This window comes from Callorhinus ursinus, unplaced genomic scaffold (assembly GCF_003265705.2).
Source record: "Callorhinus ursinus isolate GAN/ISIS: 27379988/994484 unplaced genomic scaffold, GSC_fseal_2.0 scaffold44, whole genome shotgun sequence".
NCBI lineage: Eukaryota > Metazoa > Chordata > Mammalia > Carnivora > Otariidae > Callorhinus > Callorhinus ursinus.
The window spans coordinates 10,427,191-10,445,282 of NW_027397106.1; the positions used below are offsets into that span (position 1 = coordinate 10,427,191).

General features: G+C 41.2%; 1 protein-coding gene across 2 annotated transcripts in view; it reads left to right on the plus strand.

Moving 5' to 3' along the window:
- The first annotated feature begins 385 nt into the window (after positions 1-385).
- The window catches only part of ADAMTS20 (ADAM metallopeptidase with thrombospondin type 1 motif 20), a 168,941-nt gene continuing 151,234 nt past the window's right edge, over positions 386-18,092 (plus strand). For both annotated transcript variants that reach the window (XM_025883395.2, XM_073882102.1), the window contains exons 1-3: positions 386-743; positions 1,293-1,654; positions 13,053-13,215. In XM_025883395.2, the coding sequence (XP_025739180.1) occupies positions 653-743; positions 1,293-1,654; positions 13,053-13,215 (616 nt within the window). In that variant the 5' untranslated portion in view covers positions 386-652. The remainder of the gene's footprint in view (positions 744-1,292; positions 1,655-13,052; positions 13,216-18,092) is intronic.

The window sequence follows — 18,092 nt, forward strand, 5'->3', positions numbered from 1 at the left end:
AAACTTTCCCACCGATGCTTTTCATTTCATTGTAAGAACTAAAAACCTCACACACCTATCACCTTTTTGAACCTCGACCTCACACAGCTGGATGATGTCCAGCTGGCCCTCGGACTAGACACACCACGTTGCTCTCCCAGCGCTGGAGCCCGCGGGGACCGCACTCCTCGTGCGGCTGGGAGCTGGGGGCGGGCTGCACGCGGGAGGGCGAGCCCGGGCCGCGCCTCCTGCTGATTGGCCGGGCCCGGCCCCTAGAGGCGGGCTCTCCCCCCGCGATCGCCCGGCCTGGGGTGGCTATATTGGCACCGTTCCTGCTAGGTCGAGTTGCTTCCTCGCGTTGATCTGGACTTAGGGAGAAGGCGTTTGAGGGCAGTGCGGGCGCAGGAAGCGGACCGAGGCTGCCGAGAGCGAGCCAGGAGCTGTGGGGCTGCAGTGCGATGAAGCAGCGGCTCAGGGAGCGGAGGCTGGTGGTGTGGCGAGACGGTCCGGCCCGGGGCCGGGACTGCTGCTCCGGAGGCTGCTGAGACGCCTCGGCGGTCGGCGCAGAGCACGGCGGGCGAGAGGGAGGAGAGGCTGCGGAGCGCGGGGAAGCCGGGCAGGGCGGCCGGCGGCTCGGGTTGGCCTCCCGGGTTGGGATCCCCCGGGTGGAACCATGCGGGTGGCCAAGTGGCTGACGGGGCTGCTCTACCAGCTCTCGCTCTTCATCACCAGGTCTTGGGAAATTCACTTCCACCCCAGGCAAGGTAAGGTCACTGCGGGACGCCTCCACCAGCGAGGTGGGGGCGAGGGGCCCGAGTGGGACAGGCGGACGGTGTGGGGAGGGTGACTCAGCCCCGTTGTGGGGATCCTGGTCCTGCAGGGGCTCGCGGGACTCCGGGATCAGCCAGCCCCAAGCATCCCGAGAGGTTGCGGCTGCGCCGGGTTTCGAGGAATCGCGCGCGCTGGGACCGGTCTCGCTCCTGGGACCACGCGGTGGGGGCGCGTGGGGAGAGAGAGGCGCGTGCGCCAGGACGGCACCAGTTGGCGGCTGGGAAGCAAAGAGGGATGGGTTGTTCGGGGCCATGAGTGTCAGGGTCTTTGCTTGGAGAGGTTGGAGCAAGTCGGGGGTGTGGGAAAGCAGAGCACGTGTGTGTGTGTGCGTGCGCGCGCTCTCGCCAGCTTGTGTGCATTTGTCGTGCCCCCGGGTGTATTGGGACCTGGGGCGTTTGGTTGAAGTTTGGGGTCGTGGAGTTGGAAACGCGTGTGTGTGTGTGTGGGGGGGGCGCTCAGTGGCCATATTTCTGTGGTTGTAGAAGCCCTGGTAAGGACGCTGGTCTCCTACGAAGTGGTGACCCCCGCGCGGGTCAATGAGTTTGGCGAAGTGTTCCCCCAGAGCCACCACTTCAGCCGGAGGAAGCGCAGCTCGGAGGCGCTGGAGCCCACGCCATTCAGGACCCACTACCGAATCAGCGCCTACGGGCAGCTCTTCCAGCTGAACCTGAGCGCGGACGCGGCCTTTTTGGCCGCGGGCTACACCGAGGTGCACCTGGGAGCCGCGGCGCGCAGGGCGGAGGAGCGCAGCGTGGTGCCTCCAGATCTCCGCCACTGCTTCTATCGAGGCCAGGTCAATGCTCGCGAGGATCACACAGCGGTCTTCAGCCTCTGTGGAGGACTGGTAAGTGCCCTCGGGCCCCTCCGGCGTTTTTCTTGGGATCCAGTTAAGGGCTGTGTTAATGGAGTTGGTCAGTTGGGTTTTTCCAAGTTGATGGTTGGTGACCCTAGAGGTCAGAGGAGGTTATCAGAGGGATTAGCACCTAGATGAACTCAGGCCGGAGGCCACTCTTTCTTGCAATGGCGGGGGGTGGGTGAGGGTGGGTTGGATGATGGGTAGTCTCTACCTGCTGCAAAACTGACCCCTCTGTGCAAAGCTGGGGAGACTCCTGAAAATGTCAGATCTTGAGGGAGTGAGTCAGGGAGTGGCCCTGTGGGGCCTGTGCCACACGTGAAATGTCTTTTCATTCGGGAGGGCAGTTGACTTCACTGACACACCAACTCCTGACCACTTAAGCACTCCCCTGAATTAAATCTCCTTGAATTTAGAAGGAAATGAATATATATAAAATGAAAATCTCAAAAGGAAAAGTTGGCTTTCTTGATAGTATGGGGATGTCCATAGAGGCTGAATCTGCCGGTGTTCAAAATGCAGTACATTTGGCAGTATCGATAAAGCCCTAGTGCTAGCAAGTAAGAAATGATCATTAGAGTGACAGGAGTAAAAAATGGAGATTTTGTGTAGAGGAAGAAAAAAACTTTATTGTGGAGAGAGGAAATGAAATAAAATAGTGGGTTCTTTGTGTTTTGTTCTTCTCCCTTGAAGGCAGAGGTTCTAACCTTTTTTTCTCTCCTTAGCCATAAACTTCTTTAGTCCCGGGAAACTTAGGACGTTTTCTCAACGTACTTTAAATGTGTAAAATGTTAATTGGCCTCCATTTTAGTACTAACAGTAATCAAAATGTTACAAATACTACAACTTATGGTTTCATAATACTCTTCATTAATGCATTAAGTGATCTATTGGGGAGGGGTCTATTTACTGTGGTAGTGATAATGAGTATAAACTCTCCAGATAGCTACATCAACTCTGATACAAAGGTATCTTATTGATAACAAAGTTACAATGTCTGTGGCTTTACCTACAATAATAATTAAAGGAAATGTTAAGTATCAGAAGTTAGTGAAAATAGGTCTAACACTTTCCCATCTAAATTTATGAAACCCCAGGTCTTAATAGTTTTGTTAAAATAGATACTTCATTAACTCCCGATTAAAGACCTGTTCAAGAAGAAACAACTAGGAATTTGGTTACTGGATTCTAGCATTCAAATGCAATGCTTCCTCTCAGGTTAATTGATGTAGGATGTCTTCCTGGGCGTGAGTTTTGGTCATTACTAAGTAAATTTCGAGGGTCTCCTTGCTCTTTTTTTCATGCTACTTTGAGCTACAGTTACATGGAATGCCTTGAACAATTTCCTTCTTTTCTGCTGTGTTAAATGTAGAAAGCTTGCAACACCAAAATGGCAGAAACACTATTTACACAGCCGCCTATATATCAAAGGAAAGAAAAATATTCTTTTCTAGAACCTTTCAGAATGGTTAGCTCGTCTGGAAAATTCTAGATTTACTACCACAATTTGTCATGGTTAATGTTTTCTTGATTTAGTATTTCGCGGCATGGAAAAACATTCCAGATGGGAAGCATTATTAGTGATGTTTCTGCTCATGTTGATTCATAATGCTGGTGTAGTTCAAATTATTATTCAGTATCCCCTTTTTGAAATCAAGAAACAGTTGGAAATGTTTTTAGGTCTTGACTGGAGTTCATCCTCACCCATTACTGTGCCAGTTTGGATATAGTTGTCTAAGTTATACATTATTAATCTGACGCATGTATGCACTTTGCTTTTGAAAGATTTATTGCCCTTATCACACTTAACATTTTAAAAACTTATTTTATACCTATGTGTTTTAATTTCTTTGTAAGGCTACATTGAGGACATCAGTCATAGTAGAGATAGAATTAGCTATAGATACATAATAGATATTAGCTATGTATTTATGACTGTGTACCTTCTTTCTACCGAATAAATCATTAACTTCCTTTAGAATAATGGTGTCCTCAAATAGCTGAACCCTTGGTAGGTCCTACAGTCCATTTGTCATTATATGCAATTCTTCTTAGTCTTTAGATTTGGATAAAATTGTTGTACCGACAACCTGGACCAGCTGGATTGTTTGCAGATCAACCTTGATACAATGCCTATGAAGTTACTACTGTTAATCTTCTGGCCCTTCTCCTTCTTGCTTCCAGACTGATATTTGACTTTGTGTATGTGACTGTGATCTAGCTTTGACCTCTGTCAGTGCATTAAACATTAAGATTGAAGTTTACTGAAGGATTGTTAGAGCCAGACTTAAAATTTAGAGTTCTTTTCTAGTTTCTTTTTTTGCTCTAAGTTTGCTTTTAATTATAAATGAATATTGTATTTTCCTGAATATATTGAAATGAGCATGTGATTTCCTTTTTTTTTTTTTTTCCTGTTGTGTATTATCCCCTACATTGCTAGATTCAAGCATACATTGACTACTGATGAACACTGACCCCATAGCAGGCCATATTGTTTGTCCTGAGGTCATTGTTTGGGAGGAAGGTCGAGAGCTGATCCTTCAGTTCCTCTAGCTGAATTCTAGGCCTGAGAACTTGTGGCCTCCTTCACTCAGTGAGGCTCCTGGACGTCCCTTCTGGGCTCTCACTGGTGCTGCCTCTCCCTGCGAGGTCTGGCTGCAGCACTTACCTGATCTGTCTGGCGGCTGCACTGTGCAGCCCTTATCAGTCACTTTGCTTCTGCTGCTGTGCCTTCACCACACAAGGTGGCTTAGTGATGCTGTTGGTAAACTTCCAGAGCCCTCTACGGGTCTGAAACCCTCCATGGCATTTGAAAGTCAAGGGGGACTTAGTTCTTCCCTTTACCAAATTCTGCCACAGCTCTAACTTTGTGGGGGTGTATATGGGGGGGAATCCCTTTCAGAGGGTCCCTTCCCTGAATCCCAGTTAGCATGCTGAAGCATTTCTCTTGGCAGTTTCCTTAAACTAACATGTCTTCTCTCTCTAGGATCTTAATCCTCGGTGGAGAAGTTGGCCCATGTACATCTTGTCATGTTTCTTATGTCTCCCGTCCCCCTTTTCTTCCGGGAATCCATGAAGTTCCCCTTTCGAATCTTGTTTAGCTGGTCAGTTCCCCTCCCATCTTCCTACTTCAGGTAGCATCTACCCTCTCTTTGGTGGCTACTGAGGAATGTATTTTAGAGGAAGGGAATGAAAACCAAAATGCTTTCAAAATATCTATGTGCAACCATTAAAAAAAAATTGACACATGAATTCCATTTAGTGGAATGCTAGTGTTGCTTTAACCCTCAACATGCAGACTTTAATTTCTATATAGTTATTTCTTTTTTCCATTCTTAGAAGTCTTGGTATTTTCATATTTCACTAAATCACCGAACCATGACTAGTACTTTTAAGTATTTTGGGCCAAGAACCAGAAGGGTCTGCCAGAAGTTTTGTTTCATGTGTGTATAACTTCTGCTTTTCTGTTTAATTTCTCGTAAGTATAACATAATTCAAACAAGTCTAAACAGATTTATTCATTTGTAAAATCTATAGTAGATATGAAAATGGAACTGAATCCCAAAGTTACCTGTAAGTCATAATGGCTAATCAAACTCTTTTTAGTCCACTGATAAACTGTCACAGAACATATAGTTATCAGGTCTTAATACCTCTCTATTCAACTTTAAGCTTCGTTTTCATGGTCCTATTCTCGATCTTCTCATAATGTTAGCACTATTGCCAAAGTAGAGGTCAGTATTTTAATGAGCTGAATTTTGGGTGCATATTGTCAGGATGGCATGTATAAATTATACAGAGGCTTTTCCCAACAACCTCTGTGCCTACTAAGCCTCTTCTCATGTTACCCATTGGGTTCCCTTCTTCCAAAGGCCCTCAGGGACTAACCCGACTGCCTAGACTGTTAACTTCACTATTTCTTGGTGGGATTTGAAGCAATGCAGTTTTTTTGGTTGAAAGAAACCATTTCCAGATGTCATAAAACCAGACATTGCATCTGGCTTCTACAGTGTTCTCTCTTCTGCAGTAACTTGCAGTGGCGCTGTGTACTTTTTTGAAGTTTCTCCTAACCATTCTGCAGCATGTCAGGCACTAATGCTCTGATTATTGAGTTGCTTTAGTGACTTCTTGTTCAGTTTCCATAAGGTTATTTCCTATCTGTGTCTTTACTGGTTTTTGTCTATTCTGGGAAAATTTTCTGAACTTCCGATTTGCCCACAACTAACACAGCCCCAGATTATTACATATGCCATTCTGTATTCATAATTTTTTGTGGAAAAAATTCATAAGGACCTCTTAGTTATTCACATACTCCATCAAGTACTCCCATACAAGGGAGAATTTCTTATGCCTCTTAAAATTCTAGTCTTTGTCTAGGTCTCCAAGAAGCAGATGACAAGATGGGATTGTGTGTGCAAGCATTTTATTTAGGAGAAGTGCCCACGTCAGAGAAAATAGAGTGGTGAAATTTGAAACAGGGAGGATGAGACTGTTGGGGAGAGGCATCCACGGCTGCTGGGGAGTCTAAGCAAGGTTCAGCAAAGCTTGCCCTGAGCCAAATTGGGCTGGGAGAAGAATCTCCTGCCTAAGAATGAGTGTACCTTTAGTATTGTCACACTCCATTACTAAATGGGAGTAGCACTTGAGAGAGAGATGGCTGGGCTGCAAACAATGATGGATTTTAAACCCCAATAGCTGGGGCTCCTAGCCAATTATGCTTAGCATTCTCAGGGCCACCATATACTGACACCAGGCACACAAACATTTGTAGTCTGTTTGATGCTGTTGAGAGGAATGTGGAAAGTGCTCTGTGAACTTTGAGGAAGGAGTAAAGGGCATTGAGACCTGTGCTGGAAATAGGACTCTCAACTGGACTTTCGGGGATGACTCCATTTGGATATGGAAAGTCAAGGGTTGCTTATGGCCCTGTGCAGCTGGAAAAGCAGGTGGATTGGGAGGGAAGGGTAAGGCAGACCTCACCTTAAGGCTTGGACTCACTGTGAAAGAGTGAGGCTGGAGCTGGGATTGTGGGTTGGTTTCATGTGGTAGGAGGGGCCTCCCCTAATGCAGTACTGTGAAGGGTATGGGGGAGGCAGAGTCACTGAAAGGACCACTCTTTTAGTGTACCATGGGTAGGGAAGAGGAGCCCCTTGAAATAAAGTGGTTGTAGCAGCGAAGGGGAAGAGTGGTTGCCTATAGAAGGTATGCTACTGTAGACCAGAGGTTCTCAACTGGGGGCAGTTTTGTCCCTTGGGATTCTTGGTGATGATTTGGAGACCATTTGGGCAGTTACAATTGGGGGTGTGTATAGTGGATGCTCCTAGCCTCTACTGGCTAGAGGACAGGGATGTTGCTAAACTTACCCCAATGCATAGAACAGTCTCCTACACAAATAACTCTAAATGTCAGTGCTGGAGTTGAACAGCCTTGCAGAAGACACATTAGAATTTTGGACCCTAAAAGGAGATCAAAATGATTTTTGGCTTGCTTAAATGACTGCATGATCCTGTGACCATTAACCACAAAAGATAATGACAGAACAGGTGGCAAGTAAGAGCTAATTCTAGAAACACGTGTTTGGTTCCAGAATAGGTTTATATATTATTCACGATACTTTGAGTTTATATTTACTTTGTCTAGAATATCCTTTCTCTTAAACTCTTAATCCTTCAGATCAGTTTTAAGCCTTTCCTTTTCCCTGATCTTCTCTAGACAGAACTGACCAGACCTGCCTTTGTTCCACTATTGGACGACTCCTTATACATCATATATTGAACCACAATTCACACTTCTACTTTATTTATAGATTTTAAGTGCGGAGATGATTGTAACACCCAATACAGAACATAAAAATGCTCGATACATACATGGATGGATGAGCTAAAGCAGCTTTTAATGTGCTAAGTAATTAGGCTAGTTCTTTACATCAGTCATGCAATGCAAGAAAATTATTTTAGCAATTTTAGTTGAAATACTTGAAATACTTTAGTTGAAATACATTAAAAAATTGTGCATAGGTTAAGTCTTAGGTATCTAAGTGGTGTCATTCCTATGGGGTTATATCGTACCTTGTTACCTGAGGCTTTATTGTTTTGCTCATACTTCCTGTTTTCTATAAAATATACTTAAGCTGTTCAATTCATACTACTATTCAGGGGAAGAAAGGTTCTTTTTTCAACAAATACTTAGAAAGCATTCATTATATACTAACCACTGTTAGATACTGGTGGTACAATAATGTCATTATAAGAACATTCAAATATTCATGAGCTACATGAATGCTTTATTACCACAGTAATAGCATGAAACCATTTTGGCTCTTGTCTACCTTAGTCCAAAAGTGACACACTACTTCTATTTACATTCTACTGATGCCTGGCTCTACTCAGATGCAAAGGGCTAAAAAATGAGGGGCAAGTAATAGGACCAGGAGCAAGAGAGAGTAGATACTGTTGATCACCACCAGTCTTTACCACAGGCTGTCCTTTTATTCACCCAATGTCCTTTTGTTCTCTTCCTACACATCACAGTCATCTTGTCTACAAGGAGACAACCTCACAGAGGCACTGTCTTTATGCCCAGCCCTATATACAGCATGACTGCAACCCTAATCTTCAACTTCCTCTGGAAAGAAGAGGCACCTATTAGTAACTGATTTATAGCCATCTTGGACTTCTTCTGCAGAGGGGCTGTGGAGATCTATGGCAAGAGAGTTCCTTGATTCCCTTCCTTGATTCCTCTTTCTGGGAAGTCCAGTCACCAAGGCCTCCGTTCTGCTCTCTGCGAGGGTCTCCATGGCTACATCTAAGCTTCTGGGAGGAGGCTGTCAGGCGGTGGGAGTGGGGACAGTTTTCAGGAATGCTGAGGTAATTGAGGGTCTATGGATTATGTTACAACTAAAGCAGTCAAGGCTTCTTTAGTCTAGGCCCATGGTTTCTTTGACAACTTAATACCTCAAAAACTTAGTTGACTTCTGATGGCAGATCAAGTTTTGGTAATTGCTTCAAGTTAGTTTTCTGTGACAGTTGCCAAAGTCTAAAAGGCATTTATGTTAAATCTGAATGTTAACAATATCTCCTACTGAAAAGCAAAGTATCGTATTCTCACCTCACCAATAAGCTCAGTAGAAGTCCAGCTGTGCTCAAGTAGAACAAAACCACTTCATGGTTTTGGTAACTTTAGGGAAACTTTGGTATATGGTAAACTTTAGGGAAAAATACAGTGGGAGATAAGAAAATAAAGAATATTTGCCTAAATAATTGAAAAGTACATATGTTAATTGTAAATCGTAAGAAACTAGAAAAAAGGCTATAAATATGGCATGGTCTGGCAGGTGTATGGCATGTGTCCTTCTAGATTTTACATATTTTCAAGTAAACTTGACAATATTTCAACAATTGATCATGAAGATATTTCCATTATACACCTACAAAACAGTTCTGAATGATTTCTTACAAGTTCTTAATTGTTATAATTTTGGGTTTTATGTATCCAGATATTTCAGTAAGAAGTCAGGAGAGACTGTCCTGAGAACCACTCCCTAGATCCCTAAGAATGTTGACCATTCTTTTCACTTTTAGTGAGTTCCTGTAACTTCAAAAACACCTCTGTGCCTACAAGAAAGAGAAATATTACAGAATTTATTCCTTGTTATTGATGTTGCTGGGACATTACTTGCATCAGACTCCCTTGGCTACCTAAGGCTTAGGTGGATGAGTTCAGAGTCCTTTTCTTGATGCTTATGAGCAAGGATTGGCGAGAGTGTTCTCTTTTTTGGGGGAAGTATATGTAGCGCATTTTTTCTTTATTGCCCCTTCTCACTTTTATGCTGGAGATCTGGAGTTCTCCCATGGAAAGGGGAGTACAGAATGCCGCTAGAGGAAAGAAAGACTCCTCTTCTTGAAAACCTTAGAATTTTCTACTTCAGGCTTGTGGAACCAACTAGATTTTCTTCATGTTGTTGATTCATTCAATGTGTGCTTTTGTATAATACCCTATTTCCTAGGCTTCATCAGTGGTGTTATAATGACCTGTTTGGGAGAAAAAACCTTATGCATCGAACGGAGGATCCCAACGCAAAAATGAATCTGAGTTCATCTTCACGATCTTTCATTACATAAGAGTTGCAGTCTGCCTAGGGGAAAAAGGGTGGCTGTAACATTTGTGTTTTTAGTGGAGAATTTTTCATCCCATTTCAAAATCATTGACGTTTTAACACCTTGCCTTTCTCAGGAAATTAGGTAGATTTATTTCTATTTTGTTCTACAAGTCATGGAATTGAGAGTCCGATATGAAGTGACTTGCCCAAGTTTCTGTAAGTGCAAACACAGGACTCCTATTCAGGCTCCTATTATAAATAGCATTAAACTGATTCTCATTATATGACTTATTAATAACTACCACCACGAAGACTGAAAAACTTAATTGCTGGTGATCCACCCCTGAAATTAAAATCTAATTTTATTAATTGTTGAGAGCAATTTGTTACTAAAATTCTCAGTGGAGGCTCTAATTGCCTTACTCAATCAGACATTATTTTTGAATGTTCTGTAGTTGCCAGTACTAATGTGATAACTGTAAACAATTTGGGAAAAGCGTCCAAATGATTTATATATTCTACTTGTTTTTACTCTTTAATGAAATCTGAGTACATTATTGGTTGTGGCTATAGTACATGTGTTATGAAGTAACATTTTGGAAAAACAATTACATATATGAAAATACTCTAAAAATAAAAATTTTGACCTATGAGAATAAATTGGAACCAGTTGTATATATAATCACTTACTGCCTTTCAGTACAGCTTGGCAAATAGATCATTGCTCCAATAACTGGGAAACCATTGCCCAAGTGAAAACTAGTTTTGCTGCTTTTAATAGTCCTTAAAAGAAAGTGGAATTTGATTGGCATTTCTCATGAATCAAATTGCAGTGGCCCTCTGCAGATAGGCAGGTTGCTAAAAATACGGCATGATCTAAATATAATTCTATGAACCACCTGTTTTAAGTCCTCCAATTTCTTACCAGGTTCCTTTCCAAGTTGAAAAAAAATGCATCCTTAAGAGCCTTTAGGCAAAGCTCTAATACTTTTACTTGAACAGAAAGTCCTCTGCAACAGGGTGGATTATAGAAAAAATGATAGAAGTAACATAAGTTCTTCATGGATAAACACAGAGGAGCCACTTTGAAGACAGATTATTCTTGAAGTATTCTAAAACATAAGGTTCTTGTTGAAGAAAAGCCTTTGGCTTATAAAGGCCATCTTCTAGCACAACGTAAAAGGAGGTTCTGATAGACTCTGGATAGAGCTGTTCTCATGTCCATGTGGGAATTCAAGTTTGACCCCTGTGCAGTCTTATTGGAATGTTAGGATAGAAATATAGAAATTAGATCTTAATCCAAAAAGAGTATAAAAATTTCCAAGGTAGATCTTCAGTATAGCTTGGGAAAAGTAGTTTTGCATTCAAAGTAGTTTTGTAGATGCATTTAGGTATGTAATAAGCCACCTCATGTCTATTGGTATCTTTTACCAAGATACAATCACATTTCCCTTCTTCAGCATGCTTTTTTAAAAAGGCAGAAAGCAATTTTTCCATGGGTTCAAAAATAGTGTCTTTGTTACTTATAAGCATACTTGAAATTATTTTTTTCTGGGAAACTATAGGGAGGTGGAATTTTGTTATATATTGAAAATAAGTGATTTGTAGTTATAGTTGGAAAACAGGAACTGGTAGAATTAGATATGCTAGAGCATAGGCCTCTAGAAGAGTATCCAAGAAATAATGGGAGGTCTTCTTGTACCCTAGATGGAATGTTTATTCTTTGTAACCACAGGATATTCCACTGTATGGCTATACCATTCTTTATGTAAATAGACATGGTCAGTGGTCTTTGAATTGGGTCTGTTTGCAGTTTTAACATTTCTGGAGTCATTTTGATAAATCCTATTTTACCAGAAAATGATCATAAATTCTCCCTCACTGTCTATTTTTTTGCTTTCCTCAGGCATTGGCATCTTGTAATCTTTCTCTTCCAATTGTCATACCATTGCTATCACTATAAATCCAGTTTTGTTACCTCTATTCAAGGTTCCAGCCTTTATCTTAGAACTGCTAGCATTTTTTTTTTTTTTGCCACCATCTATAACATACAATATGTATAGGCAAAAGCTCTACTCTTATGGAACTTGATTTTAGTAGTATCAGACAAAAATGAGGTAGTGATAAGTGCTTTGAAGAATAATGAAACTGGGTAAAAAGGATAGATCTAGGAGGTGGGGTGATGAATGTCGAACAGAAACCAGTGGGGGGAAGTGCTTGAGGCAGAAGTTTAAGCGCAAAGGTCCTGAGGTAAGCATTTTCTTGTCGTATGTGAGGAATATCAGAGGCACCAGGAGCTCTAGAATGAGCTAAGGTGGAAATGGGAGAAGTCACAATTGTTGGTCACCTGTGTGTTTGGAGAGACACTGGGGGAAGGGTGGGCACATCAGGACATTGTAGACTATGATAAGGACTTTGGATTTTACTGAATGACTTACTCATGTTTGTTTGAGTGACATGATCTAGACTTGAGAAATTACTGTGACTCCTCCATAGAGACTAGACTAGGGGTTGTTGGTTTATAGAGGAAACAATGTGAGGTTAGATCATGGATGTGGTAGTAAAAATTGGCAGAAGTGGTTGGATTTCAGTTATGCCTCAAAGGTTGAACCATCAGGATTTGCAGATGAATTGAACATGGGATGTTAGCGTGGGCACAAGAGCCCATCCTTGATTTCTCTAAGAACTTCTGGCCTGAACCATTGGAATAATACTGTTGCCATTTACTGACATAGGGACCATTGAAGAAAGGGCAGGTTTGGGCTGAAAATCAAGAGTTTGGCTTTGGACATGTTCAGGTTGAGAATGCTACTAGTTATGTAAGTGGAGATGTTGAAAGACAAGTTAGATAGTGGATTCTGGAATTCAGAAGGTAGATCTTCGTGAAAACTCTTCAGTGGCTCCGCATTGCTTACAAATTCTAAATTGCTAGCATCACCTTTAAGATCTCTTATCTGACCCCAGACAACCTTAAGTCTTGTCTCTCGCTCACTGCCTTATATAGACCAAGCCAAACAGGCTTTCTTATTATTAGAATGTTTGGTGTTACCTATGCCATTGTTTACACCTGGAATGCCGGTCATCTCAACTCTGCCTTTTAGAACACTGCTCAGTCTTCATGACTCCATACATAAGAGCATGAAGGGAACCACAGAAAGGAAATGTTCTAGTCAGTGGATGACACTTAGTGAACAGACTTCTGGAGGTCCTGCTTCTGTGTGTGCTCACTTTAACCTGTGGCACTGCATGCTTTCCCTTAGCAACCAAGTTAATTATTTTCTTTGTTTTCAGATGGGAACATTTAAAGCGCATGATGGTGAATATTTCTTAGAACCTATAATGAAGGCAGATGGGAGTGAACATGAAGATGATCATAACAAGCCACATCTTATATACAGACAGGAGTTAAAGAGCAACTATTTTCTGCAATCTCACAAGCCTTGTGAAGTTTCAGGTAAACTATGAAGTAAAACTTTTTTGGTAAAATTATACTATTTAAGTATTTCTCTAGGTTATAATTGATATATCTTCCTTAAATATGGAAGTATATTTTAAACAAATTTTCTTGGCCCATAAGGACCCATTAGAAATTAGTGGCTGTGGGCAATTTTGTAAATTAAATTCAGATCCAAAAAAGTATTCGGTATGGGATTTGTAGCAAATAATCATAAACTTCTTACTTCAATCAGTTAGTCACACTAGTATGCTTTTTCTTAGCAAAATTTTAGATAATTGAGCAAGCTAAGTAACAATAACCCGTTGCTCAATTTTGTACCGTTTCAACTTTATATGTAAAAGAAACCCTTTTATAGTTGTCTCACTCTTGCTCAGCATGGTTTTTGAGGTTTATGTTGGTGTGTGTGGAAGTTCATTCTTCATTGCTGTGCAGTATTGAGTACATTACAGTTCATCTATCCATTTTCCTATTGATCAACTTTTGGGTTATTTGCAGTTTGTCATTATTATAGACAATGCTTCTGTGAATTTTCTCGTCCTCATCTGCTGTGTTTGAGATTCTCCCAAGTATACACATAGATAGTAGAGAATTCCACATTGTTATGTAAAATGGTTTTTGAGTTTATACTTCCACGAGCATGACGTATATTTTTGATTTTTTTCCTACAAAATTCAGACTAAAGATTTATAATGGATTAGAAGGTAGGAATCCTAGGTATCTATAAAGTATAAATCTGTTGGTAGTAAAATATTTGTGCATTGAAGTCCTAGTAAGAGTTGTGTCCATATATGTACATGAATCTTCATATCCTTGTCATTCTCTGAAGAATGGAGAAAGGCACCTGCAGTTATCATCAAAGTACAAAATCTAGACAAAGGAGTGGGATTAGAAAGGATTTATTTGAGATTGTAGGTGTCCATAAACTATAGTTCCAAACACTGCAATGCCATCTGTTTTGGGATATAATGATATGTAGGCCTTTGAAGGTTTTCTCTGGGAATGCACTTCTTAACCTTTGCTATTATAAGAGTGCCATTTTGGAGTGGTTCTCACTGTGTGTAAGGCCGTGTTTTAAATCTATTGACATAATAGATGCCTTTCTTATGCTTTTAATATGAGCATAAGGGTTTCATTTTTATGGCTTCAAAGAAAACACAAATGGGTACAGCTTCACAATAGAATTCTACAGAAGGCAGCTTATGCTTGTTCTGATCGACCATTCAGGAGCAGCTTGTTTAATGAATTGTTTAGCTTCTTAAGAAAACCACCAAGTAGACACTCTGAATGCATAAATGTTTCACATAATGATATGCAGGGTTTTGCATTCACACTCAGTGTTCATTATCAGAAAGAGAATGGTACAAGAAAAGCCAGAGTCTTTTGTTTAAAACATTTTTTATACTAAAGATTTATTATAAAAAACACACAAAAATAGAAAGCTATGGAATTGTTTTTTTTAACCACAATGTACTTTTCCACAACATTTAATTACTAAAACATTGAAGGCAGTATCCATTCTTTTCAATTCTTAAAGTACCTCCATTTTAAAGTATAATTAACATACATATCTTTAATCACAAAGCAATCAATTAATGGCCTAAGTAATTAGCTGCTAATCATCATTTTGTTCGTAAAAATGGAGAGTTGTGAATGTAATTAGTAAAATGTTGTCAAAGGCTTTTTCTTCCCCAATTCACACACTATTCAGAAATACTTGCAGGATCTTATATTCTATAGGTGAACATTCATGAGAACCTCTTCAGATAGGTTGGCTTAAAGATTTAGCATATGAACCAAAAAGGTTAAGTGGAAAAGGAAAAGTCATTTTTTCCATATGTCTGTTGATTGTCTTAATTCATTATTGCCCTAAAATGGTGCAATTCATAGCAGTTTCAGCCTTGGTGAATTAGGTTGTTTTCAGCATTAGATTTCACCGTGTGCCTTGAGGCCATACCAATTATATTTGGTAGCCAAACCTAGCTATTGTGGATACCAGGCTCCCAGGTAGACCTCAGACATTGTCTAAGTAAAATTGAGTAGAAATGGCAGAACACACAGAAAATCCACAAGGTGAGCAAACAACCCCTGCACCCCCCACAACACTATCACCATCTACCCTAACAAAACTAAGACCTCAGAATGCGGAAGCTCTGAAAAGGTTGACAGGAATGAAAAATCTTCTGGATTTTAAGTGTAGTTCTATTGCTTGTCCTCCAAGGCGGAGCAGAAAGAAACACAGAGAAACTGTGTTTCTCAGACCCAGTAAGCCCTGCTCCCTTTCTTCCACTGCCACTCTGTCCCTCTCATCTCCGTGTCATGGGGTTAGGAGCTTAAAACATTTGTTCTATTAAATAGGACTTGACATGAGTGAAAATGAAATGTCCTTCAATGGGTTTTAGATGATGTTGGCCAGCTTTAAAGTTTCTGTGCTTTTCCTAGTTTTTTTCTAAATTTATTCTTTCTTAGTCTTTGAGTCCCTAATATGTGCAAAGGATTGTACTGGGTAAGACTTGAGTGATTCTCTTCATTCAGGTTCTCAAAGCCCAGTGGGCGTAAAAGAACACAAGAACAGAAATCACAAAACAACCAAGGCAGCCCTGTGTTAGGAGCAATATTGTATGCAGCTCAAGGGGCTGAGAACAACTGCTCTGGGTTTTTACCAAGGAGGTGATATTTAAACCACTTAATCTCCATCGAGAAGGCTTTCAAAGCATTTTCTAAGCAAAATAAAAAGGGTGGTTTTGGAGGGGGACTTGCATTAAAAGTACCCAGGATTTGTTTTGATCAAGTATGGTAAAGTGACAGACATGGAGATAACTGCCTTTGAAAGCATTTACTTAAAATTTGCAAGCGAAGGGGACATGCCCCATGACAAGCCACGTGAGGAAGCATCTGGGTTGGTCAGGAGGCAGAAAGGAGTGTGGGGAAAGCATTAGGCAAAAGGGTTTTTTACTACAGTGGTGGGAAGTTGTTCAGTGGGGAGGGCCTCCGTTCGGCAGAAAGTAAAACCGATATTGGGGTTTGTAGTTGGAGGATTTTTTAATGATTTTAGTGTGCCTGTGAAGACAAGTGTGCTGGTAGACATAAGCATTGCATGGTCTGGTCCCGTGGTTGAAGGTCAAATCAGAAATTATTTAATCCATAAACATTAGAACAGGTCTATAGAGTAGCGGGGAATAGTATCGGTATGCTCAGAGTCCTGACCTGTGTGGAGAAGAGCACGGGAAGTAGGGGACATGGGGCTCTGAGGGCCCACAGATGCACATCTGGAAGGACTGTAGGATTTTGTAGGCTATCCCATAAGCATCGAGGAGACAGTTTTAAAGCCAAGACATCCTATGATCTTTTAAGGTATCACTCAAATGGCAGCTTTACTTTTTAAAGATAATTTTGGATTTGAACGAGAAGAGACCGAAGGCCAAGGGACTGAATCAAAGCAGCTATGTTGTTGACAAAGGATTCAAATGTCAAGTACAATGCACATAAAAGGGTAAATTGAAGATAATTTCCTTAAAGCTTTTTTCCTCAGCTTTGAGATGGTAAAAGCTTGATTCTGTGTGTAATCTGTATGGATAATATTCCTGTGAACATGTGAGAATTCTTGTAAATTTCATTTACATGCCGATTAAATCTTTAAATGGGAAATAATCTGTATCAGTTTGGGGGAATATGGATGTCTGTAGTGTCAGCAGAGGCCATAGTTGATGTAGGAAGCTGGGAGTCAGGGAAAGAGTTCTTCTGGCTTTGAGACCTTACCTTTATGGGTCTTAACCTAGAGTAGGTAGTAAATGGCTAATTTAATGTTTCAGTAAAGGTCAAGTTTCCAGGTTTCTAACTTCAGTATCTCACAGCTATAGGGACCAAGACCAGGCAGTTATAAGACAAGAATAAAACAAGGTGGCATCAGGACACTGAGGTATCCACCAGGACATAGGGACATGCTTCCAGCAAAAGGTGCACAGGGAATGTGAGACCAGTATTACCAGATCTTTTGTATTTTATAATTTGAAAATCTAAGATCTTTGTGTGGGGGGTGGGGAAGAAACACAAGAGCTGCATTTGGCTGGTTAGCCACCTGTTTACAAAATCTTAACTTTCCAAGGTCTCTGACCATGGCCAATATTTTGAGCTAATACATTTGTTAATGGTGTTTTTAACAGTCAGCTTAAGCTTTTAAATACATAAATAACTACAGAGAACTCTTCTGCCCACCCTTTACTAAAACTACTCTCAAAGATCACTTAATGACCTACTTGCCAAAAGTAATAATCTCACCATTTTTAGGGAATATTTCTCACTATTGATTGACTTTTTTTTTTTTTTTTTAAAGATTTGAGAGAGAACCTGAGTGGGGGGAGGGGCAGAGGGAGAGACTCTCAAAGCAGATTTCCCGCTGATCATGGAGCCTGATGCGGGACTCAGTCTCACAGCCCTGAGATCATGACCTGTGCCGAAATCAAGAGTCGGATGCTCAACTGACTCAGCCATCCAGGCACCCCTGTTGATCGACTCTTAATGTAATTATCCTGCACCTTTGGCTTCTCTGACCTAATTTGCTTCCACCTTGGCTTCTTTCTTAGCATTCTTCCCATTTCTGTCCCTGTTGGTTACTGCTCTCCCATCTTCTAAGTATTTTTTTTAATTTAATTTTATTATGTTATGTTAGTCACCATACATTACATCATTAGTTTTTGATGTAGTGTTCCTGAGTCATTGTTTGCGGATAACACCCAGTGCTCCATTCAACATGTGCCCTCTTTATTTACTTATTTATTTTTAAGGTTTTATTTATTTGACAGGCACAGCGAGAGAGGGAACACAAGCAGGGGGAGTAGGAGAGGGAGAAGCAGGCCTCCCGCGGAGCAGGGAGCCCG